We start from the raw sequence: 24666 nt of genomic DNA, 5'->3' as shown, positions 1-24666 counted from the left end.
GTATGGGGACGGGCGGAAAGGGAGAGGGACTTCCACCTGGGAGGGGAGAAACTGAGGCGGGCAAGGATGGGTGGGCGGGGCTGAACTGTGGGGCTGGAGGTCGGAGAGTGGTTTAGGGCCGGAGGACAGCTCAAGGTGAACAGCCAATAGGTAGGTGTGAGTGTGTTTCCGGGAGGGGTTCCTGGCTTGGGGTGGGTGAGGCTAAAACCAGTGGGAACGTGTCAATTGGGAATCAGATTCGACTTTGGGGTGGGCGATTCGTCACGCGGGGGCCCCGCAAAGGAAACTGAAGATTCGGAGACGCCCCCCCACCCCGCCCCGCCTCCCGGTTGGCTTCCCAGACTAGCACGGCCCACCTCATTCCTCCCTACTCCCACCCAGCCCGGAATCCAACCTCCACTCCCAGGCTTCCCGCCCTTGGGAGTAGGGGGAGCGGGTCTCAGGAGTCTGGGCAAGAATGGCAGGGTGCCCCAGCCCCTCCCTACCACTTCCCTCAGCAGTCAGCTTCCGAGGGATGTCTCTAGCTGGGATGGGGCTGCCTCCTGGATCCCCTCCGTGGAGCGGGAATGGGAGTGGGGACCCGGGGATCAGGATGGGAAGACAGAGGCCCCTGGGGGGGGGCGGGGCAGGGCACCGAGGGCGCGGGAGGCGGCCCTCAGCCCGGCACCCAGCTCTGGTTGGGGGGCGGGGCCCCAGCCAGGCCGGGCGGCGGCGGCGGCAGGGCCGAGTCGAAGTTGAAGTCCATTTCGTCGCTGTCCATGAAGTCGTTGAGGATGATGGACTCGACGTCGCACTCGAGGCTCCCGCTGAACATGTCGAGGTCCAGGTCGGCCGGGAAGCGGTCGGGCGCGGCACCCAGCGGCCCTGCGGCGGCGGCCGCGTACGGCCCCGGCAGCGCGTCCAGCAGGAGGCCGCCGGGGGGGCCCCCGAAGACGGCCGCGTGGCCCGGCGGCGCCACTCCCGCCGCGCCCGCCTCGCCGGGCAGCGTCATAAGGCTGATGGGGTGGGCTAAGGCACTGCGCGAGGGCGCCGGCGGCGCGTACGGGGCCACCCCCTTGCCCGGGTAGGCGGTGGCCGCGCCCGCCAGTGCCAGCTCCCCGGGCGCGCCCAGCACCGGGCCGGCCCTGGGCGCGGGTGGCGGTGGCGGCAGCAGCGCGGGCAGCGCCCCCGGGCGGTAGGGCGCGGCGGCCGGCGCAAAGCTGGCCTGCTTGTTCTCCTGGATGGTCTGCATGGGCAGGCGGCGCAGTGCGCCCAGCGCCGGCGGCCCGAAGCCCCCGCCCCCGCCGTAGGCACCGCCCTTGCAGCCGCCGAAGTAGGCGGGCGTCCCGGCGCGGGCCCGCGGTCCGTAGGCATCCTGCGAGCCGTCCAGCAGCGCCTCGGGCAGCCCCGCCCCGCCGCCGCCGTGCAGGCCCAGCGGGCCCCCGAGCTCGGCCAGGCGGGTCAGCTCCCCCGGGCAGCGCGCACCCAGCGCGGGCGACAACGCGCTCGCCGGGCTCGGGTACATGAGCGGCGACGACGGCGCCAGGGCCTCCAGGGCCTCGTCGTCCTCCAGTTCGGCCGCTTCCCCGAGCAGGGGTCTCCCGCCGCCGCGGAAGTCGGCCCACGCCTCGTAGTCGTCGCTGGCGTGCGAGGCCGGGCTCGTGGCCCACTTGGCCGCGGCAGGCACGGGTCCCGGGGCTGGCGCGCCCTGGGGACTGTCGTCGGGGCTTCGCTCCGGTGCCTGCAGCTGCTTCTTCTTGCTGGCCTTGCCCTTAATGCGCAGGAACTTGGCCCCGTTGTCCATGGACACGGCCCTGCGCCGCGGGGTCTTGCCCGTCTTTCCGCCCTCAGGGTTCAGCATCCACCAGGAGCTCTTGCCTGTGCCCTCGTTCTGCACGCGGATGAACCGGGTGTGCAGAGACAGGTTGTGCCGGATGGAGTTCTGTGGCCAGAGACAAGGATAGGGGTGGGGAGTGGGAAGTGAGGGGGTAATTGATGGGAAGAGGAGTGGGAGAAAATAGAGAAGTGAGAGTATAAGAGAACGGGAGAGGAGCCAAAAGGCGGAGGGGGAGGAAATAGGGAAGATGAAAGGGTAAAGGGAAGAAGGGGGGAACAGGTGTAAGTACCAGGTCGGACAAACTCAGACTATCCATCCTCTACCCCAGACCCGCCCCATCCTTCCCGCTCCCCTGCCCCACACAGGCACTGTCTGTAGGGTGAGGCCAGAGCTTTGGGTCTAGCCTTTCCAGGGAGGCAACTGCTAAGGGACCTGCAGCGGGGGAGCAAAGACAGCCCCCCCCCAACTCAGCCAAGCCCCGCCCGGGGCTAGCCAGGCTGCCAGGGCCCCCTAGCAGATTATGTAAGGGCTCATGCCGCTGCGGCTCATTTGTCCGCTCCCCACCACCCTGCCAGCCTGGCATGGCGCCAGGAGCCCGAAAACCCAGGGCTCCAGAAATCAATCTCGCGGTGACTGATTAAGCCCTGTTTAGAACTAATTGCTCTTTCGTGTGTGGGGAGAATAAATTACCTGCTTTAATTTCGTGTCTTTAAAATGCAACTGCAGGTAGAGAAGACTATTAACCCTTTGCTGGGAGGGCCTGACCAGGGAAAGCAGAATAGGCTAGGTGTCCCCAAGGTGGGTAGAGGCCCAGACTTTCCCCCAACTTCTCTGAGCTTCTGTGAACTCCACAGAGGCCTTGGATCCCAGCAAGCCCCTCAAAGCACATCCACTGGCCATGAAGACCCCAGACCCCGCCTCTGCTCACTGCCCACCTTCAGGTCAGCCCAGGTCCCCTCTGGGCTGCAGCCCTCCCTCCCCTCCCCTCCCCACCCACCTGATGCAGAGTAGCTCTGCCCTCAAAGCCCCTTCCTGGTGGAACCTTCACAAAATCTCCACAAAGCACGTGGCATCAGGCCCATTTACAGACAAGAAGACCGAGGCTCAGAGAGGTGAAGTGGCTTGCCCAAGGCCACAGAGCCCTTCGGCTGCCCCTGGTCCTTCCCTGGGCTTCACCTTAGGCACACCTACACATATCCTCTTCTAAATTTCTGTTGGGCCCCATATCACTGCCTGCGTTTGCCAGGCCTGTCCTGGGGACAGAGGAAGGCTGGGGAGTCCACAGCTCCACTGACCTGGCTCCCCACAAGAAGCGGGAGGAGTAGAACTTCTGCAGGGCCTACGATGCCCCACCTCTGAGGCCTCCCTGCTGGTGGCCTGGACCTCCTGGCTCAGGCACTGCTGTGGAAACAGCAGGGGTTTGGGTATCTGCAGGGCTGGGCAGGATGCCTGGCTCTTTTCAGCCACCTAGCTATGTGACCATGGCTATTGACTCAATCTCTAGGAGTCCATGCCTCAGTGAGCGCCTCTGAAAAAAATGGGCGACATCCAGTAACCACCTCAGAAGGCTGTTAGATCATCACCTGAGATAACGTGTGTGGGTGTTTGGTGAACACACCAGGTGCCCATAAACGCTGGTTAAATCCCTCACTCTGGCCAGAAGACCTCACTTCTTAGCTCACTCCACAGACCCGCTCTGTCTCTACAATCCTCAGTATCAGGCCCTGAGTGTAACTGCGCTGGGCACGAACAACTCTGGGGAGCTGGCATTACCCCATCTCATGTACCAGGGCATGGAGGCCAGAGGCGTGATGTAACTTGCCCTCGGTCCCACAGGCGGCAATGCCAGGTACCACTCCAGATCTGCCTGGCGTACGGACCTGCTCTCATCCGCCCAGCTCCAGAACCTCTGATCCGCGAGGGCTCTCCCTCCTGCCTCCTTCCCGCCTGTCTCCAGAAGGAGGGGTCCTCCCTGCTGCCCAGGGCACCCTCCCACCCCTCACCCCCAGTTCCAGGTACTCACCTGACTCTTCAGGGCCCCAGGCTCCCTATCTCTAGCACTTTCTGGTCTTGGGAGATAACAGCTAGGGCTTCAAGGCCCGTCCCAGCATAGTCCTGCCTGGCTTCTCCTGGGGCCCTGAGAGGAGGGGAGCTGGACCCCCAGGGAGTGGTGCTCCCTGGAGTAGAAAGCCCCTCTCCTGCTCCCGCCCCTGCACCTGGCTCCCCAGCCCCTTCCCAACACCTGTGTTGGTTGGGGGGGGCCTCAGAGGCCTCAGTTCTCCTCCCCTGGGGGATTATCTGCCTTACCAGAGGCTCCAGCTCCCAGCTTCTCCAGCTGGAGGTCAGTCAGGCTACACCTCTTTATCAGTGTCACCACGTGCCAGCCCGGTTCTGAGTGCTTGGGGGTGGGGGGAGGAGGAAGGACACCGCCAAGTACGGGCACCTCCCGAGTACCTGCCAGGTCAGCCCTGAGTACTGGAAGTACTGATAGAATACATTCTATCAGTCTCCACACAACGCAGGGATTGTGAGCCCTAGTCAAGATGAGGCGAGTGAGGCTCAGAGAGGTTCAGTAAGTTGAAAAGATCACACAGTTTAAGTGGCAGAGCCAGGCACTGATTTCAGGTTAGTCTCGTTCTGAGTCTAAAGGACCTCACGTTCCACCATGGCAGAGAGAACAAGTCAGAGAACTTCCAAAGAATCTTAGGAAACCAGTCCTCCATTTCTTCTGAAAATTTCCATGATGTAACCAACCCTAGAAGCTGGCAGTATGGGAAGCTGGGGGCATGTTACAAGGTCAAAATTCCTATAAGTCTTGTGCTTCCTTTGTAGAATTCAAAGGAATCTTGCACTGTACTCCGTAATACTTCCAAATTTTCTGAATATCAATAAAAATGTTTTAGATACCACCAAGAACACATGTTCCAGGCCTATGAAGGTCTGCATCCTTCCCCGCTCTGTTCCCTGCCCAGCCAGGTATCCCTGAGCCCCAGCCCAAAACCACAGCTGGTCGGACCCAGAGAGAAAAAGGGACTTGCCCCAGTTCACCCAGGGATTCGAGCCCAGGCCTCCTGACCCCCAGCTTGGTGGCCCTCCTTCCCCGGCAAGCCTGACCTGGGGCCAGTCCCTCCTCCTCTCTGGGCCTGTTTCCCTCCCCATAAATTGATGAGATGGGCCACTGGATTCCAGGCACCTTTTCAGTCTGACAATAAAAAGTTCTTGGAATCATTCAGTCCAGAGGTTTTCAAACTTTTGTTTTTTTTTAAAGTAGTGGAACCTTTTTAGTGAATGGAATCTAATGCAAAACTTGAGTGTTCAACACTCAAGCCATCGGAGGTGGGGCAGGGGTACCTGGAGCCCTGCCTGCTCGGCACCCTCCCTTGGCGCTCTCACTGAAAACGAGGCCCTTGCGGAGGGATTCTGCAGGCCAGATGGATGGGGCAGTTGAGGCCTAGAAAGGTGCCGTGCCTTGCCCAGGGTCACCCAAGGAGGTGGCCCAGAGCCGGGCGAGGACCTAGGCCTTGGTCTGCTGAGCCAGGCTCTTCGTCAGGTGTGCACCAGGGCTGTGCCCCAGGAGGCAAGGCCAGGCCCTGCAGCCCATTCTGGGTACTCAGGTCCCAGCCACCTGGTACCCATCAGAGCTCCCGGCCAAGATCCAGTGGCAAGCGCCGATCACATCTCGCCCACAAGGCCTCCTGGGAGACCAGAGGCCAAGGAGGAGGTGAGGGAGACGCCTCTACCAGGCAGCAGTAAGCAGGGCTCCCTCTCAGAGTCACCTAGCAACCCGCCACCACAGCTACGGCCCCGGCATGCCCCGGTTCCCCTGGTGCGCAAGCTGGGCCCGGATTCTGGGGCCTCACACCTCCCACACCTCCATGCAGGCCTGGGGCAGGTTCCCAGGGGAGATGGGACCTCCCTGACTCAGTGCCTCAGAGACCATCAAGGGGCAGAGGGAAGGGACAGTAGGTGACATCCCATGCCCATCCTACTCTCCCTCAGAACCTGGGCGAGAGGCCAGCCCCCTGGGGCCTCAGGCACCAGGGAGAAGAGGCTGGTACGGGACAAAGAGCACGGGATTCCAGTCTTGGCTTCAACACCCACAAACAATGGAGCAAAAGATGCTTTGAACCTCCATTTCCTCAAACAGCTACCTGCTTGCACCCTGTTTCCCTCCAGGCAGCAGCTGGAGGGATCCTGTAAATAACGTGGACCACAACCAGTCCTGCCCAGAACGCTCTGATGCCCCCATCTCACTCCGAGTAAAGAACAAAGGCCTTGCCGTAGCCCACAAGCCCTTCCGTGACCTCCCAAGCTCCTGCCCTGACCCTGTCCCGCTGCCAGGAACCTGCCGGGCACCATCCCACCTTGGGGCCTCGGTCGCAGGGGCAACACTGTTCACCCAGATACTCACATCCATCTCTCATCTCCTTCAAGTCTCTGTTCAGATGTCACCTATGTGAGAAGCCCCATCCCACCCACTTTTTTAACAAGTGCTTCTCTGCCTTGCCATTTCTCGGCCCCCTTAGCCTGCTCTGAATTTTTCTAAAGCAATTAGCGCTTTCTAAAGTACCATATAATTTCTTTATATTGTGTTTATTATTTATTGTCTGGTTTCCCTTATATTAGAAAATAAGTTCCATGAGGGATTTTTGTCCCCCCTTTTTTCTTGTAACCGGACCCCATGTGTTTGGTATACGCTAGGCATTTCATAAATTTTTGCTGAATGAAGGAGAGACAGAAAAGTGGGGGAACATTGTATGGCAGGGAGAATTAATGAGACTGTCAGAGTGGCTGGCACACGATAGGGGCTTCTCCAAACTGGGCTGAGAGAGGGGAATACAGGCCGGAATGGGAAGCAAGCATGGGGCGGAGAAAGGCAGGAGCGGTCGGAGCCACAGAAGGAAGCGCAGAGAGGAGGGGCTTCTGTGCAAGGGGAAGAAGGGCTCCCAGGGTGAACAAGGCGGCTGCCCACCCCAAGCCCCACCTGCTCGCTCCTGCTCCCCAGATAGACTTGGGGAACCCAAGGCTTGCTGTGGCCAAGCTCTCTCACAGCCTGGACCACGTGGGCCAGAAGACGCTGCAGCAGCCCCTGTGGGAACAGAATAACCTCGCCCTTGCTGACGGTGCCTCCCTCGTGGACAGGGTCTGAGCCATTTGGTAGCGGCAGCTCATCTATCCAAGAGGACACCCTCATCTATTCCCAGGACACCCTTCGCCCACGAGCGGTAATGCATTCATCTGACAGCACAACCCCATTTATCCAGCAAGTACAACCTCATTCGCTAACAGCACTCCGTTCACCTGACGGGCCCCCTCATTTATCCAGCAGGACACCCTCATTTATCCTCCAAGTCAGAGGCTCTCCTTCCTCCTGCGGTGTGGCTGTGTTCTCTGATGGTGCAACCCGACTGATCCAGCGGGACATCATCTCTTCTACAAGTACACTTCATCCCGATAGTACAACCTCATTTATCTCATAATGCAGCCTCACCTTGCCTCCAAGTACCACCTCATTCCCTGACAGTACACCCCGTTTATCTTCCAGCACAACCTCATTTCTCCTCCCAGCATAGTTTCATTCCCTGATAGCTCAAAGCTCATCCGATCTTACTTCTCCAGCCAGAGCCCACCAGATCTCAGGGCTGAAGAGCAGGGGCAACGAGGGGGAGTCTGGAGAGAGAAGAAGGGTCCCACCATTTGCTGTCCCCTGCCTAAAGAGGGCTGCATGGCACGATGACTATATCCAATCTCCCCAGGCCCTAAAGGGCCCACGGACTTTGAGTTCTAGGTTGCTCGGCCCAGCCAGCCCTCGACCATTGCCCCACCTCCCATTTGGTCCCCTCGAGAGCTAAAGAGGGCCCACGGGATGGATCTCCTTCAGCTCTCCAACAGGGGAAAAAAACCCACCTGATTCGATTTGTAGCATTTGCTGATTTCTGTGGCATGGATACTCCCATCGTAGCCAATTTTAAGCTGGCAGCATGATGTCACTGAGTGCAGAACTGGGAAGAAGTGTGCACGATCAGCTCTCACGAGCCAGTGCAAGCCAGCTCTCACACACCACTGGCCCGTGCTCAAATACCGAGGCAGGAGAAGGGCACCACCTACGATGTGCCAGACCTAAGCTCGATTCTCTAGATACGTTTCTTCTTTGAATCCTAACAGCCATGCAAACCGTGAGTAGGTAATGCTATTTTACAAAGTGGGGTGGGGGGGAGAACTGAGGCTCAGGTGGATTAAATGACTCCTGAGGCCATGAAGCTGCGAAGTGATGGAGCCAGGTCTGGGTCTCGGGGCTGTCGGATTCCAAAGCTAAGGCTCTTCCTACCCACACCGCCAATGGGGCGGGGAACACTGCCCTGCTGCCCACCTCAGAGGCCATCCCTGCCCTGGTTCTCAAGCCCAATCTTCCTGGCTTTCATCAGAGACAGGAGACTCAAGTCTTGTGCTCCCCACCCACAAGCCCCGTGCTACCTCCTGGCCTCTGGCACCGAGGGGATTCCAGGACCCTCCCAGTTCAGTTCTGGGTCTTGCGTCCAAAACCAGGTATGGATTCCTCTCCAGGCTCTATCGCTGTCCAAGGTTCAGCCCGGCCCCTGCCTCAGGAAGCTGACCCCAACTGTCCAGTGGGGGTGGTGATCCAGCTCCACCCTCTAGTGCCTTCCTGAGCAGAGATCATCTCTGGGGTGCGTGAGTGCTCTGATCCCCTCCATGACTCCCATTTCCTTTCTCCCCGCTTCCTTCCCTCCTTTCCTGCATAAAGAAGGGTTAAGGGCTAGAGTTGGAATCCCAACTTCATCCATGTGACCTTGGGCCTCCCCCGTAAAAGAGGGTAACTATTGCAACGTCCGTGGGGGAGGGAGCGTGGCTGGGAACTGGATGAGATCCCACATGTCAAGAGTCTTCCTGACTCCCTGTCTCAGCCCCAGGCACAGCTCTGTACAACACCCCACCCCCTCTGGCCCAGGAACACACCTGACTCAGAGAGAGCCACAGACTCTGGGGGAGGGTGGCCAGCGCCGGGGGCGGGGGCGGGGGGGGGGGGAGGGTCACTGGCTCTGCTGCCTGGAGTACTCAGTCCAGACAGGATTCCTGGCAGAAGGGGTGGCCTGGATGACCTCAGGGCCCTGAGGCCACATGCAAACCCTTGGTACTAGGGTGTGTAGTGAAGGAAGGGTAGAAGGGCAGGTGGGGGCATCAGAGCCACAGGTGTTGACAGGTGAATGGGCTTGGGCTCAGCAGTGGAACAGAAGTGAGCAGCCAGGGGCCAGGAGGAACCAAATGTCCAAAGCAAGGCGTGAGGTCAAGGGACGGGCCCTGGCGTCCCCACCCCTGCCCCCGCAGAGACAACAGAACCCACACACCCAGCCTGGACAGTACACAAATCAGCAGCAGAAGTCCCAGCTCACCCCTACTCAAAAGCCCATGGCTCCTCGTGCCGCCAGCGCTTGCGTCCAACTCCAGACTGACATTCAAGGGCCCTCTGGTGCTCTCCAGCTTCATTACCTCCATTCCCTTAAACCCATCTGGGACTCCAGCCACCCTGCATGTCTCACATCTCCATGCCTTCACACACTCTGTTCCCTGTGCCCTTCCCTCACTCTCTGCTCAAGTGGTTCCTGCCGCTCCATCAGGGCTAGCTGTGCAGCATTTCCTAGCCCGCTCTGCAAGCCCCAAAGATAGCTGCTCCTCCCTTCAGCGCCACTGCAAAAATCCACCTGCATGCTGGAGTAGAACTCTAGGTGAGGCTGCCTCCCCACCTGAACTCTGTGGGGCAGTCCTTGGCTCACAGCAAGTCCACACATAGGTCGGAACTCTCAGCAGCCATGAACCGCTCAGGCCGGGCAACTCTGTGTCGTTTCTGTTCAACAAGACCTCAGGCCAGAGCTCCAGGCCTTGCCTCCTCCCTCCCGGTTTCCCCTCCGGTTCCTGCTGCCTCTGCCACCTCCCTACTTCTCCCCTGGCTTCTCAGGAGACTTCAGCAAAGTGAGAAAAGAAAGAAACTACCATTTGCTGAGCATTCGGTGCACTGTGCACTCAACAATTAAAATCTTACTGAGTATCTGTAACAAACCTCTGAGCTCGTTTATTATCCTGACTTTACAGATGAGAAACTGAGGCTTCAAGAGACAACTGACCTGCCCAGGTGGGTAAGTGTTGAGGCAGGAATTCACACCCAGGGCCCTTGCTCTTCCTCCTACCCTGAGAGGCCTGTAGGGAGGAGCCTAGGCCAGACAGAAGCTCCCCTGGGGAGGGGGTGCCAGGTGCTGTCCACACTGGCTCAGCAACCTCTCCACAGACTCTTCCCTCCCTCTTCCAGGACTAAAGGGAATCCGTAAATGCCAGGCCATTCAGGCCTCTCCCAGCCTCTCCTCATCGGAGCCTCCTCCCTCCCTCTGCCGGCAGCACATCCAACACCCCTGCCCCCGGCCCTGGGAGCAGCTGCGGTGACCTCACCCAGTCCTGCCCCGGGCCTGGCTCTGGGGAGGGCTCAGCAGCTGTGCCCCAGCCCTACAGGCTGGCTCCTGGGGGGGGGGGGGAAGGGGGGGAAAGAGTGGGCATGGTGCCAAGAGGACCATCTGCTCTCCCAGGGGCATGGCCACCCGCATAGACACTGCCCTCGTCCCCAGGGGCCACCCTTGGCCCTCTGTCCCCATGCCGAGGGGCTCCAGGAGCTCGGGGCAGCCCACCCAGACCGGGGCACCAGCCCTCATCTGCCATCTGTCTTCTACTGGAGCCCGAGAGGCCCTTGCAGGGCATGTTGGAGCACGAATGTCCGCTGAAAAATGAACAAGTGCTCAGGGTAAGCTCCGGGGGCAGAGGCCAGAGGCCAGGCCTGGGTGTGCTGAGCACTGCCTGCTCCAGCACCAGCCCTGCCGAGCCAGGAGCAGGTGACCCCCTAGGGGCTTGGGGGGGGGGCGGGCCTCCATCCACTCACATCTGCTCGGCTGGCAGGTGCCTCTGGCTGAGGGCAAGCCCTTTCCCCCACGGCCCCAGCTCAGGTTACAAAAGAAGGCAAGGCCAGCTGAGGACAGGGGGAGGGGACTGGAGGGGTGGAGGAGGCATCACAACTTCCCAGAGTGTTGGGGGAGGTGAACTCGGATCCCGAGATGAGACTGAGGGCCAGAGAGGGAAGGACCATGCCCAAGGTCGCAAAGCCCGCCAGTGGGCAAAGAGGAGCCAGCGTCCAGGGGCAGGCAGCCCCGGATTCGAGGGTGACCTTGAGTAAATCACTGGCCTCGCCTGTAAACATACAGTGCCTAAAACCTGCCTGCTTGCTTCCCAAGGCCATGGGGAAGGCTCTGTAGGCTAGAGAGCAGTGGTTGGACCTAAGGGCAGGATGAAGCTTGGACATCCTGATCTTCTGACACCCCAGGGACAGAACGGGAGGGACTAGAAGAAGAAATCCTACCCCCGACCCCAAACACATACACAAGTCAGTGCCTCTCAGGGATCAGGGCCCAGGACCCCTACCCTACACAGCATATGTGGAGGTATCTCCTTTCCTTTCCCAGAGCAATGAATACCAATAATGGTATTTGCTAAGATTTCACTGGGGACTTTACATGTAACTCTCCTTACATGCAATTCTCACGACAAATCTTGGACATAACTCTTATTATCATCCCACTTTGCAGAGGGGGAAACTGAAGCTAGGTTGCCCAAGGCCACACAGAGGGTAAGTGGCAGAACTAGGACTGCTCCTCGCTGCTTGCCTCCAGACTCCTACCCACACCACTCTGTCTTACCTCTGAGATCCTCAAGGCACCAAAGGGTGCTGCTTGGCACTTCAGGCATCTTGGAATCTTGGGGCCTCCACCCTCTCTCAGGCTCACCTTCTCCCCTGGACCCCAGTATTGGGCCCACATTGGGCACCTGAGCCAGTCTCTCCCCCCACCCCAACCCTGCATACCATCCTTTCTGCCCATGGCATTCCTCATCCCCCACAGCTTTGAGTGCCAGCTCCTTGGTGTGGCATTCAAGGCTATTCGCCATCTAGCCCCTGCTTGCTTCCCCAGCCTCAAGTCCTGCTGGGCTCCGGTTAACACAGCCAGACCCTGTGGGGCTCCTAAGGAGTCCTGAGGGTTTGACTCCTTTGCCTGGTTCTCCCCCCTCACCTCCAAATTCCCGTAGCTCATTATCTGGCCCTCCATCATGACCCTGGGTAGTTTTTATCCTCGTCTTATCTCCCCAGCTGGACCTGCAGGCATTTCGAGGGCAGGGAGCCAGTCCAGTTCCTCTGAGCAGTGCTGCACACTGGGTGCCCAGTGGGTGTAGGCCTGGATTAAAGTGAGTAGAGGAAGCGGCCATCAGCCCTGGGGCCTGCAGATGGAGGGGGGCGGACAATGTCAGCTCCCTCCCTCTGGGAGCTCTGGATTTGAGAAGGGGTACCAGGGATCCCAGAGCCACCCCCGAGGCTGGAAGCCCCAGGGCCAAACTCTAAAGGAAATCAGAGAGACAGTGCTAGGGCTGGGGGGCAGGGGGGTAGCGGCCAGCCCAGACTGGCCTGGCCAGAGCACTCGGTTAGGGAGGAGTAGCCCAGGGGAGTTTCATTTCTGTCCCTTCCAGTGGGATACTGTGAGAGCCACTTTGTTTCTCTCAGCCTCACTTTCCTCATCTGCAAACCGGGGATAGTAGCAGTACCAGCTTCACGGTTTGCGGTGAAAATTAAATGGAAGCACACCTGTCATGGCATGTGGTTGTTCCACCCTGAGCTGGAAGAGTTCTGTGTGGCTGAGGCAAGGGTCAGAAGACCGCTGGGGTGGGTGATGTGGCCGTACAGGTTGACTGGGGCCAGGTAGCCAAGGCCTGGACTGGCACGCTACAGCCCCAGGACTGGATCCTGTAAGACCAGCACCGCGCTGTACACATGGTCTCGCCTCCCCCATCAGACAGGGTTCTAGCAGAGAGCAGGGGCTGCGACTTTCCACTTCCTTGTGGGCCAGCGCCAGAGAGGCCTGCTGAGTACACGACGTTTCCCCTCCCTCCGGCAGCCTAAGGCTCTCAGTGGCACAGCACATCAGACACGGAGGGCAGGCGAATGTATTGTGGTGTTTCAGTCCCTTGGAGCTGACTGCATGGGGCTCAATTCCCTGGAGGACCCAGAAAAAGAGTGAGGAGGAGAGATGTGGGCTCAATCTGGGCAGCCTGTTTAGAGAAGAAGGTGGTCCACCCTGGGAGCGGAAGATGGGAGGGGGACTTCCCTGGAGGTCCAGTGGTTAAGAGTCCATGCTTCCACTGCAGGGGTTGCGGGTTCAGTCCCTGGTCGGGGAACTAAGATTCCACAAGCAGAAGCAGAGGAAGCTACCATCTAAGGCATCGGTTCAGAATCCGACCCGTCATCAGACAGACCTGTTAAAATATAGATTCCAAAGCCCACCCACTGAGAGTCTGATACAGAGGGACTGAGACAGGGGCTGCAGATTGCACTACCTAAAAGCTTCTAGGTAACTCTGCCAACAACTAAGGATTTAAGGCAGATTCTCAGAAAGACACACTGGGTTCCAGAATCACCTGGGAGGTAGGATTTTGTTCAAACTACCCAAGCACCCGCCTAGTTTCTGAGGGGTGTCCCCAGCGTTCAATCCATGAGAGTCGATAGCAGCCTTGGTGAACATGTAACAATGGCAGTGGTTTGGGTTGAGAACTCCAGTGTCAGGTATAAAGATGGCAGTGTGAGGGCTGCCTGGGATCAGAGGCAGCAGGGAAAGTGGGAGGGAGGGCAGGGTCTGGACAAGGCCGGCAGAGGGCCCAGGGGTCCAAACAGAGCAGTTTGGGCTTGGTTGGCTCCCAGGGGAACTGAGAAGCCCTGGAGGGCTCTGGAGCGAGCATGAGTGAGCCCTGGGGCAGGAGGGCTGGCTGGGGTGTGGGCTGATACTACACTGGCATTGGAAGATGGCGAAACATGGAGGAAACAGGTCTGCATCTAAATCTAGGCTCAGCCTCGTCTCAGCTATCTACCTTGGCCAAGTGACTTCATCTTTCTGAGCCTCCATTTCCTCAACTGCAAAATGGGGCTATTAACACATACCTGGCAGGAGGCAGGGAGGATGAAATGAGAGGATTTATGTGAAGTGCCCAACTGACTGCCTAGCATCCAGGCGTTAATCCTCTGAATTCTCATTCCCCTTCCCAAAAGAGGCATCCCCCTTAGAGACCAGAAAGGCTTCTCTGCAAAGAGGGAGGCCCGGGGCGGGGGTGGGGGGGGGAGGGTGTGGGAGGCCCCTCCCCCACACGCCACCTGGCCCCCCTCCCACCTCCACATATGGGTTGGGGGGTGGGGAGAGGCAGCAGACAGCCAAACCCTCCCAAACAGGAGTTGGTTTCCATGGTAACCAGGATGCCAGGAGGAAGGGGGGCGCTCCAGATCCAGCTGTCCCCCTGAGCGCCCTACCAGGGCCCCAGAGCCTCTGCTAATGCCCACCTAACACCCTGCACCCCCCATCTGCCTGCTCTGGTAGCCAGCTGGGACTGCCAGGAGCACTCCCTTCACTGTGCCCTGAGTTTGTCTGCCACCTGGGTACTGCCAGGGGCAGGGTAGGCAGCCCCAAGCAGGAGTTCCCAGTTTGAGTCCATCCACACCTGTACTCACGTGCTTCCACCCATGATAAGTCCCATTAGGTACTCTGTGCTCTCGGTCCCAACTAACCCCTCATGGCTCCTAGAACCAGAGGGTTCGTCAGTCACAGCCCCGAAAGGGCCACAGACTGAGTGAGTTAAGGCCCTTTGGACACAGATGAGAGCACTGCGGACCAGAAGGGGAGAGAGCTTTGCTCCAGCTCACACACGCTAGATCAGGGTCCCCTACAGGTGCTCTGCCCACCACTCACCAACTCCCGACTCCACAGCTCCAACAGACCCCAAAGGGCTGAACTAGGACACCCTGAGCGATGCTCCAGAGAGATGGGTCATGGCCAGGGAGAAGGAAGGAAGGCCTAACAACTTGAAGGTCTTGTCTAGCAACAGAACGGGCAGTCCCAGAGCTTGCGGGCTCCAGGTCCCTGGGAGTGTGTGAGAAAGGGATTGACCTGGGAAGGAGGCTTGGAAGCGGGTGATGGGCTCCACCTCTCTTGGAGATCCAAAGTCAGACTCAGGTGTGGAAGGAGTGGGCACCAATGTGTACCTGTTTCTCAGGTACCCACTCCCAAGCTGGGAGGCAGGCCACAGGCTGCAAATAGGAAAGGGGTGCTGAGGAGTCAGCCACAAGTTAAGGGGGACAGTGAGGTGAGGAGGGGGCTCCCCTTGCTATAGCTCACATCCACACACGCGGCCCGTGACCACACCCTCACCCTTCACAAGACATAGAGAGACGGGCTTCCATAGCCCCCAGGACCCCACGGAGTGGCCACCAGCAGCTGCCACTCAAAGATGGGAGAAGGTGGGCTGCAAGAAACAAGCCTGCACCCTTCCCAAATCCCTCCTCTCCAGTCCCAATGGCACAGGAGGAAATGCTTGAGTTTGGGGGACAGGACGGGGTTCAGTTCCCAGGTCTGCCACTTCTTAGGGATGTGACCCTAAGACAAGTCACTTCACCACCTGGGAAACCGGGATGCTAACACCCACCTGGAAGGATGGAGGACAGGATTTGAGGGGATGTGGGCTTGGCTGGTGGGCGCCTGCTGTCCGGCGCTCTGAGCCCTTCCCCCTCTCTGGCAGAGCCCCTCCACTCCACTCAGTCCTGAGCTGGGTCCTCAGGGCGTGCAGAGAGGGGAGCCCCAAACCGCAGAAAGTGGCGGCTGGGGGGCGCTGAACTTTCGAACCCGCACACACCTCCCCCCCCCAAGCGCCGTTCATTACCTTAACAGGAGTTAAAAATAACCGTCTCATCTCTTTAAATTAGTCTGTCTGCAATTACCGCCTGGCACGGCGCTGCCCGCCATCGTCCCGCTGGAGCGGCGCCAGGTGGCAGGCGGGGGCCCTCACCCTGTCTGTCGGTCTGTCTGTCTGCCTCCAGGTCCCCCCCTTCTCCCCGCAGAGGCGCAGCCACCCCAGGGGCCTCCCGGCGGCCCTGCCTCCCAAGCTCCCCAAGTTTCTGGGGAGGGGGCCGCCGGGCGGGCCACGCGGCGGGCAGAGTGTGGGGCCTTCGGGGAGCAGAGGACTGGGGGGGAGGGGCGCGGTGGCGAGGGAGGGGCGCCGGGAGGCCCGGGAAGCCGGAAGGGCCCGCCGCGCGCCAGCGCTCGTGGGTGGGTGTGAGCAGGTGGCCGTGGGAGTCTGCCGGGCGTGCCAGCAACTGTGCCAGGAGCGGCTGGCACGGGCTCGTGCCCAGGAGGCGGGCAGCTGCCAGCCCCCCGCTCGTGCAGCGCGGGGGGTGAGGACACCCCCCAACCCGGGCTCACACCGCCTCTTCCCGCACCTCCACCAGCCCTCGGGGCTGGGGATCCCCGGAGGACAAAGAAGAAGGAGGGAGCCCTGCTGGAACGGGCTGGGGGGAGGAGAAAAAGGGGAGCCCCTGCACGCACAACCACCGCTCAGTCGGGCTGTAGCAGGACCCTCCTCCCGGCCTCTCAGATCAGTGCCTCCCCTCTAGCCCCCACCCCACCTAGGACCTACTGGCCCGCCTGGGCCGGATGGGGGGGACACCCCCCCACCCGATCCCACCCCACAACAGCCAAGCTGCTCCAGGCACTGAGGGAGAAGGGAAATCCCCATCCACTGGGCTCCTCCCCCACCAGTCCCGTGGACAGGAATGGGAGGCACCCCAGCCTGGCCTGGGAGCTCCCAGGGGAGCTGGCAGCCTGGAAACACAAAAGCAGGCGGAATAACTCCAAGGGCGCTAAGTGGAAGGAGCACCAGGACCCAGAGCAGCCTGGAAGTCTTCCCGGAGGAGGCAGGTGGGGCTAGAGTGTCTGAGAGGAAGTAGGAGGCTCTACCTGGATGTGGGATATCCACACTTTTGGGACACTGGAGAGGGAGGGAGACTCCTGTCCAAGCCCTCGTCCCAGGCCTGGAGACCCTCTGCCCTGACGGCAACACGACCAGCCTCTCTGGTGGTGTTCCCAGCACCAAGCCCAGACTCTCTTCGGGTTTCAGCCTGTTGGGTGCCTTAGGCCTGCTGTTGATCTTGCCTCCTCCAATTCCTCTCTGCAACACCTCTGAACTATCTTCCCACATCACAGGTGGGACCACAGGGCAAAGGCCAAGCACAGGGCCCTCACTCGGCCTTTCCCACGCCACAGCCCTGCTATCCCACGCTCCTAGCCCTGCCCAGGAGCCCTTGGTTCCAGCCTGGCACACCCAACAGTCTCCCAAACCCAACATACGCAATTCCACCTCCTTGCCTTTGCGTATGCAGTCAATATCCCTTGGAAGACTTTCTCCCCAATTCTACCCCCCCCCCGACCCAGAGAAGACAGACCAGATCAAGTGCTCTCTGTGAGGGACCTACCCCACTCTCCCCACACCCCTACTCCCACCCCCACTCCCCGGCCCCCAGTCCTGCCTGCAAGACAGAGGGCTTGCGTGTGGAACTGGCTGAGCCCTGATGCATCCTGAAAGCAGGTGCAACGCCTTCCCCTTCGGTCCCCCCACTCCATCTAGCACAGGGTTCGGTACACTCCAGGGACTCAAGTGCAACACTTACGTGGGGGAGGGGAGGGAAGAAGGAACAATGGGGTCCCTGGCCCCAGCCCTGGCACCTGCGGTGTACCACAGGCTCTGCTAACCGGAGGGTGGCTGGGAGTTGGGAACAGCCCGCCACCAGGGCCCTGGAGGGACTGACTGGGAATGGGGGAACAGGCATTAGGAGGGACAGGAATGAGAGGGGAAGGAGGCTCCCTGGGGAGCTGGATGGGCGGTGGGGTAGAAGGAGGACAGCCACTGAGGAGATGAGACGGGAAAGGCCAGGGGCCTCTCTGAACAGCCCTCCTCCAGTGCCTTGGGGGTCTCTGCCAGGGCCTAGGTCAGGAGCCCAAGGCTGAGGCTCCCTCACCAATGCCCTAGCCCAGGACAAGCATTCCTGAGCCCAGGCGCAGGGAGAACCAGTGTGTCCCCAGCAGCGTGGTGCAGTGGAAACTGCATCCAATGGGCAGGCGGGAGGCCTGGGCCATCATCCAGGGCCTGCCGCTCACTGATGACCTGAGAAGAGTCCCATTCTCTTCCAGGGCCTCAGTCTCACAGTCTGAGAAATGAACTCATGGGACTAAATTATCTCCAAGTACCTTCCCAATCACAGTCTAGGATTTAGATCTGCCCCTGTTTGAAAGCTGTCAGTGTCCCCCTCCCACATCCAGTGCCAGCAGGACACTATTCCAGAGGCTCTGGGTCCCTGGAGGGAGACACATCTGGACTGGAATCCAGTTTTCCCATCTACTGACTGTGTGACCTTGGGCAGTTCACTCCTCCACTCCCTGCCTCAGTGCCCAGCCCTATAAGTAGTGACAGTAAAACCCACCTCAGGGACTGCAGACAGCATTAAAGGAGACACCTGGCACAGATGCCTGAAGGTGCCTGGCACGGGGCTTGGCCCTGAGACCCTCAGTGAACTGCAGTTCTCTCCCAGCTTCAAGCCTCATGTTCCCTCTTGCCATCTTCCCCATCATCCCTCACCCATCAAGCCCAGCTGGAGCTCTGCCTCCTGCAGGAAGCCCTCCTGGCTTATTCTGGCCCATAGTACCCTCCCTGGCCTCAGCACCCTCTTCACTATCCACGTATTTCTTCACTCTTTTACCAGACATGCACTGGTAGTTCCCAGTGCCAGGCTCTATGCTCGGAGCCGTGGGCACAGAGATTGTTCTGACGCTGCCACTGTCTTCCAAAGCGGGTGGGGAAGGGAAATGAGACAGGACACAAAAGACTAAGCCCTATGACAGGTAGGGAGAGGGCCAGAGAAGAGGGAGTCCTGAGCTAGCTAAAAAGGGTTAGGGAAGGCTTCCTGGAAGAGGCATCTGAACTCTGTGCCCTTGAGGACAGGGACTATCTACAGGGAGAAGTGAAGGGTGGGACAGTACATGGGAGGGAGGTGGGAGCAAAGCACAAGGGCAGGACCCATTTAGGAGGAACAAGTGTTCCGGAGGGGGCTGAGCCCAAGGGGACCGGAGAGAGGATGGAGAAGGAGACTCATGTGGGCCCCTCCAGCCTGTGTCCCCACCCAGTAGTGGCCACAGACAGACAGAGAAGCTGCCAGCGTAAAGCCTGAGAGCCATGGGCTCCCAGGGCAGAGCACCGTGGCCCCTACAGTGCAGCCCCTGGGCATCTTGAGCTGTCCATGTCCGCAAGCCTCCCCTCCTCCCCCAGCACACCTCCTTCCTCTGACCCTGCCTATAGGCACCACCAGCCAGAGCCCCTTCCCTCCATTCAGGCATGCCTCCCTCATAGAGACCCCCCTCTCCCACAGGGAGTCTCAAAGCTCACAGGCCCTAGGCATGGCCCGACCCCCACCCCACCCCAGTCTGCTTTCCCCCAAAGGCATCGACTATCCCCACGCCCCAACAAGTTGGCCAGGGGAGGGTCTGGAGGCCACAATCCCGTCAAGACCCTGTCGTCGCCCAAGATGGCTCCCCCCTTTCCATTGGTTGGTACTGAGGCCTCCCTGGGGTGCCCCTCCCCTCTCCCCCTCCCCCAAGTGCATCTGGGCTCAGAAAGCCAGGGAAGTGGAAGACAGCCTGGGGTGGTCATGGGCAGATCCCCAGGTCTCAGTACCTTGCCCTCACACCAGCAGGGATCGTCACCAGCCCACCAGGCTGAGCCAAGCAAGGGGGGCAGCAGCTGCCCCATGGAGAACTCAGATCTCAGGTCACCTGACCAGTTCCCCACCCTAGGCTGGCTGGTGCCCTAGAGTGAACTCCTGGCACCACAGAAAGAACTGTGGGCCTAGGGTCGCATTCCTCACCCTGCGGCCAGCTCCAGGGAGGGCAGTGGGAAAGATTTGGGAGGAAAGCAGCCACTGGCCTCAAGTCATTATGTCAGCTCTTTAAGGAGGGTGCCCTGGTGGAGAGGGTAAAACAAGAGTAACACAAAGCAAACTCGTGGGGTTAAGAGGGGGGTCCCCAATGTACGAGGCCCGAGAATAGGTTCTTCTGCTATGCCCCCAAGGATGGGGTGAGGGTGTCCCTCGAGAGTGCCTCAAAGTGGCAGTCCCTTGTCACCCCACCAGACCTCCCAGCTCGCATCCAGAGCGTGCACACAGCTGCTCCCAGCACGCCCCCGCCTGTCTGCCGGCCGGCCCCACGCCCTGGGCACACACTCTGTGACTCCTGGGGGTGCCCCAGGGCCTCCCTCTAGACCGCCCGCCGGGAGCCCAGACGCATCTAGCAGCCCCTGGAAGCCCCAGCCGACGACTCCAGACCCCCTCCCCTGCCGGACGCCCCCACCTTCCAGCCGGCCGAGCTGTTGCTGTCGCCTTTATCCTTGAAGTAGGGCACGTAACGGACCATCCAGTCGTAGATCTGCGAGAGCGTGAGCCGCTTGTCCGGGGCGCTCTCGATGGCTTTGGTGATGAGGTCGGCGTAGGACAGGTTCCCCCACGCGTTCCGCCGGGAGCTCTTCGCTTTCCGCAGCGGTCCGACCTCCGCGCCCAGCGGCGGCGCTGGGGCCATCGGCGGGGCCGTGGCTCGGCGCTCCGGCCCGCAGTCCTCAGCGCCCTCGGCAACCCCTGAACCCAGCGCTCCGTCCTCGTCGCCGACCAAGTCTGGCTGCGGCAGGGGCCAGGTACACGAGCGCGGCCGGCTCTGCGGCGCGAAGTCCGGGTCCACGTCCACCTGATGCGCTCGCAGCTTCGCAGCCATGGTCCCGCCCGGCTCGGGCGAGGAGGGGAGGGGGGCTCCGCGGATGGTGGGCGGGCGGCTCTGGGATTTGCGCGCCCCGGGGAGGCCCGCGGGAGGGGTCCCTGGCGGCGCCGGCTCAACCGCGGGGCGCCATGGGCCGGGTCGCGGAGACAGGGGGCTGGACGCGCTGGGAAGCCCGAAGGGAGGGAGAGATGGGGGCAGTGAGGGAGCGGCGGCCCCGGAGCCCAGCGGGCACACACCTCGCCCAGCCCCGCTTCTAGCACCTGCCGCCTGCCTGCGCCTGCAGCCACCACCGCCACCGTCTTTGCCGCCGCTCCCCCGGCGCCGGCCCCGCACGCGGGCCCCGCTCTCCCGGGACGGGGCCGGATTGCACCATGCCGGAGCCCGAGCCCGTGCCGGAGCCCGCGCCGCCGCCGCCCCGTGAATGCCGCCGCCGCCGCCGCCGCCGCCGCCGCTCCGGCTCCAGCGCCAGCTCCCGCGCCTGCCGCGCTCAGCGCCGGCTGCACCTCGGATGGGCGGGGGACGGGGAGGGGGCGGGCCCGGCGCGGGAGAGGGCGGGGCGTGCCCGCCCGCGGCCGTGGAATCCTCGGCCGGCCGGGTGCCCCGCCCGCGGGCTGGAGGTGGGGGGGCGGGGCTCCCGGACGGGGGCGACCCTGCCGCAGCCCCAGCACGCAACAGCGCCGCCTACGGAGCAGGGGAGGAGCGGCGGGTGCGACCCCGCCCCCTACTTTGAGCTGGGGGAGGGGGCGCGGGGGCGAGGCCCGAGCGCTCTCATTGGTCCGCAGCAGGGCTGTCCCGCCCACGGACTCGGCAGGATCCCTCCCCGAAGCGCGTCAGCCGGTTATTGTTACAACCCGGGGTTTCCCGGGGCAACGGGGATGGGGCGGGGCTCAGAGCACTTGGCTCCGCCTTCTATTCCTGGGAGGAATGCCCCGCCCCTGTTTCTAGACACCCCCCATCACCCCCACCCCCACCCCGCCCCGGTGTTTCCAAGTCTTCATTCCAGAAACCTGGTGGGGTGGATGATGGAGCTCTCCTCTTCTTTGTGCCCTGGGCTGGAGAAAGGGAGAGGGTCAAGAATACCTGTGTTCTGGGTCAGGCTTGGCCACAATTTTGGCTTCTCCATCTGCAAGTTGTTTTTCGTGGGCTTTCAGGGTGCCTGAAGTTTAACGTGTAGTAGAATCAACCTGGCAAGCTTGTTAAAACATATTGCTGTGCCCCAGTCTGGTAAGTCTGGGTTGGGGCTTGAGACTCTGCATTTCTGAGAAGTTCCCAGGTGATGCACCCTGGACCACACTTTGCAAACCACTGCTTTAGAGTCTGTGGGAGGCTCTTGCAGGGGCTGTTGGAGCAAACACTTGCCCCAAATTTCATCCTGTTTGGGGAGAAGTTGCTCGTTCATTTAACAGTTATTTATTGAGCACCTTTGATGCACCAGGCACTGTTGGGGCTACTAAGGCAAGAGCAGCAGCAGAGACAGATGAGGTCCCTCCCTCATAGGCTAGTGGAGAAGTCAGATGTAAGTCAGATCATCATACAGCCTCAGAAGGAAGAGGTCGGATGAGCAGTTGGGCAGCCCATTACCTCATCCCACAGGGCCCTAGGCTAGGTTTCCAGGCAACACTCCACCTGCCAGCCTTTGCTTGGTGCATCCCCTCTGCCTAAAACACCCTTTACCCTCCTCAAGGTCCTCCGAAGATTTTCCCATTCCTCAAAACTCAGCTCAACTTATCCCTGACACCTTCTTTAACCCAGCTCCCAGCACTTGTCCTTGTCCCTTGCTTGCCCAGACCACTGCTGCTCTGCCAGTAATATCTATGTCCCTTTAGCCCAATATTTCTCTTTTGCCAGTCAGGAAACTGAGGCCCAGAGTGGGCAGGTGTCTTGCCCAGATGGAATGGCCAGAACTAGAATCTAAGCTCACCAGCCAGTACCACATTCCTGGAGAGGCTGGAGACTGCAACTTGCAGAAAGTTCTCTGGGCAGTGGGAAGGCTGGTCCCAGACCACAGGAGACACCCCTCTCTCAAAAATTTCTTCCTTTCAGCTTAGGTCCCAAGGAGTAGGGCCAAGGGTGAGGGTGCGGGCAGGGCTGGAGGGGCCCCTCCTCGCCACCCCCCCCCAGGGTGGGAGCAGGTCCAGCTTGCAAATGCCTGGCGTGGCATCTGCCTGAGTCACATCCCGAAGGCAAGGGTGCATGGGAACCATTGGCTGTCCCCTTTCTGCTTACATATACACACACACCCTCCAGGTGGTTCTGTTTAGAGTCAGAAGGGCCCTGAAATCACTGCTGGACCCCCTCCCACAGTTCTCATATGCCCTCCCTGCCTGGGGAGCCCATGCTGAGGGCTGCCCCCTCAGGTACCCTGGAAGCCAGGCCGGCCTCCTGCTGGTCTTCAGCCCTGGCGTAGCCTGCTCTGTGAGACGGGGCCTGCTGGGGGCCATACCAGAGCTGGGAGGATCCTTAGCTGGGGGCCCTGGCACAGGCTGCCACTGCGGGGCTGGGAAGCCAGATTGGCAGAGACGCCCTAGAGGCTGACTCAGGCTCTGCTCCGGCCCCTGCCCCTCCCAGTGTCCACAGCTGCTGCCTGGAATCTCCTCTGGGACCCACACTGGCACACTCAGCCCCCGCTCCCCCCCTGCCACACACACACACTCACACCTACCATGCACACCAATGCTCATTTTTCTCTACTCACAACTTGGTTCCTGCTCACATGTTCATTGTAAGGCTGTATAACATAGTGATTAAGAGTATGGACAAGTTCCTTAATCGCCCAAAGCCACTATTTCCTAATCTATAAAGGAGCATCATCATAGCACGAACTTCAGAGGCTATTTGAAGGATTCCGTAAAATCGTGAAAGTCAGCACGAGGCTCAGAGTAAGTGCTCAATAATCCTAGCTGTTATTATTACTGTTGGTGTAATATCTTCCCTCCCTATTTGTCCCAAGTCACACTGTCCCACCTGCTCTCACCACGCACGCACTGGTGTCCCCTCACACACTCGGGCTCACTCGCATGCACACTTGCCTATGTCCCTTACACGTGTGTCCCAATTCTGCAGACCCTCAAGTTCCTGTGGTTCCAACCCCAGGGCCCTCCCACTCCCCTTCCCTCCTCCACACTGGCTCTCAAGCTCCCAGTTACCCTCCCTACCACTCCCACATTCATTCCTGCTCACAGACAAGCCCCCACTTGCTCACCCTCGCTTTCCTCCCCCTTCCACACACAGGCACGTTTGCTTCTGCTCACACCTTCCCTTGTACTTAAACTCACTCACATTCCAATGCACACACACTCGCTCACTCACACACAGACACGTGCTTTACCCGGTCAACTTACACTTGGATCACAAAACCTGTGCACATACACCCGAACGATCCCAGGGCACGCCTTGGTACCTCAGTTGTCCATCCCTCCCAGTGACAAGCAGGCACTACCCACCTCTCCCGAGGCACACTGCCCTCGGCAGACCCCTTCCTGAGCCACGCACTGACCCCCCCAGCCCCGCAGGACTGTATCCTCCCAGCTGCTTCCCCTCCTCCAGTCTCAGCTCCCCAGCCCCTCCCAGCTCTCAGAATAGCCCCTGCCACTGTCGCCACCGCCACCTCCACTGCTGCCACTGCTGAGCTGTCAGGGCCCGCCAGAGCCCGCTTCCCCAGCACGGTGCCAGCTGTCTCGGCTCACTCGGGGCAAGTGAGGACAGAGGACAGGCTTCTCTGAGGTCTGATGGGCGTAGCTGCTCTGCACCCCCAAGAACCCCCTTCCAGAACCCACCTGGAAGACAGTCAGCTTTCGGGGGAGCCCAATGCCACTTGCCCAGCATTTTCCCAGTCCCCAAAGGACTTTGCCTGTGTCCCTTTTGGTCCTCAAAAGCCCAGAGAGGGCTGCCTCTCCTTCATGGCTGAGATAAGCCGAGGTCTGGGGGGAGGGGTTTGGTCAAGGCAGAGCAGTGAGTTGGGAGCAGAGCCAGACCAGGGCCAGCCATTCCTAGCCCCTCCTGGGGGACTTGAGGGGACCCTCCCCTAAACTGCACAGAGAGCAAGAACCACCCCCCTGCCCCCACCTGCCGGTACTGAGAGCAGAGCCTGGTTGACATTTGATGCCACAGTTGTCAGGAAAAGAG

The 24666-nt window shown here is 60.4% G+C and overlaps 1 protein-coding gene across 1 annotated transcript; it reads right to left on the bottom strand.

Moving 5' to 3' along the window:
• Positions 1 to 330: 330 nt before the first annotated feature.
• On the bottom strand, positions 331 to 20947 carry FOXO6 (forkhead box O6). The gene is made up of 2 exons (XM_060004093.1): positions 20125 to 20947; positions 331 to 1921 (listed from the first exon to the last, which is right to left on the bottom strand). The coding sequence occupies exons 1-2, from the start codon at positions 20536 to 20538 to the stop codon at positions 656 to 658; spliced, it is 1680 nt and encodes a 559-aa protein (XP_059860076.1). The 5' UTR covers positions 20539 to 20947; the 3' UTR covers positions 331 to 655.
• Between the last annotated feature and the right edge of the window lie 3719 nt (positions 20948 to 24666).

The sequence above is a fragment of the Delphinus delphis genome, chromosome 1, assembly GCF_949987515.2.
Source record: "Delphinus delphis chromosome 1, mDelDel1.2, whole genome shotgun sequence".
Taxonomy (NCBI): Eukaryota; Metazoa; Chordata; class Mammalia; order Artiodactyla; family Delphinidae; genus Delphinus; species Delphinus delphis.
Note: the sequence above shows the minus strand (reverse complement) of the source record. Positions and strands in the feature narration are given on the sequence as shown.

Coding starts and splice junctions, on each gene's coding strand:
- FOXO6 (XM_060004093.1), bottom strand. CDS start 20,538: ATGGCTGCGAAGCTGCGAGCGCATCAGGTGGACGTGGACCCGGACTTC. Junction 1,922..20,124: donor ACAGCTCGGCCGGCTGGAAG/GTGGGGGCGTCC, acceptor CTCTGGCCACAG/AACTCCATCCGGCACAACCT.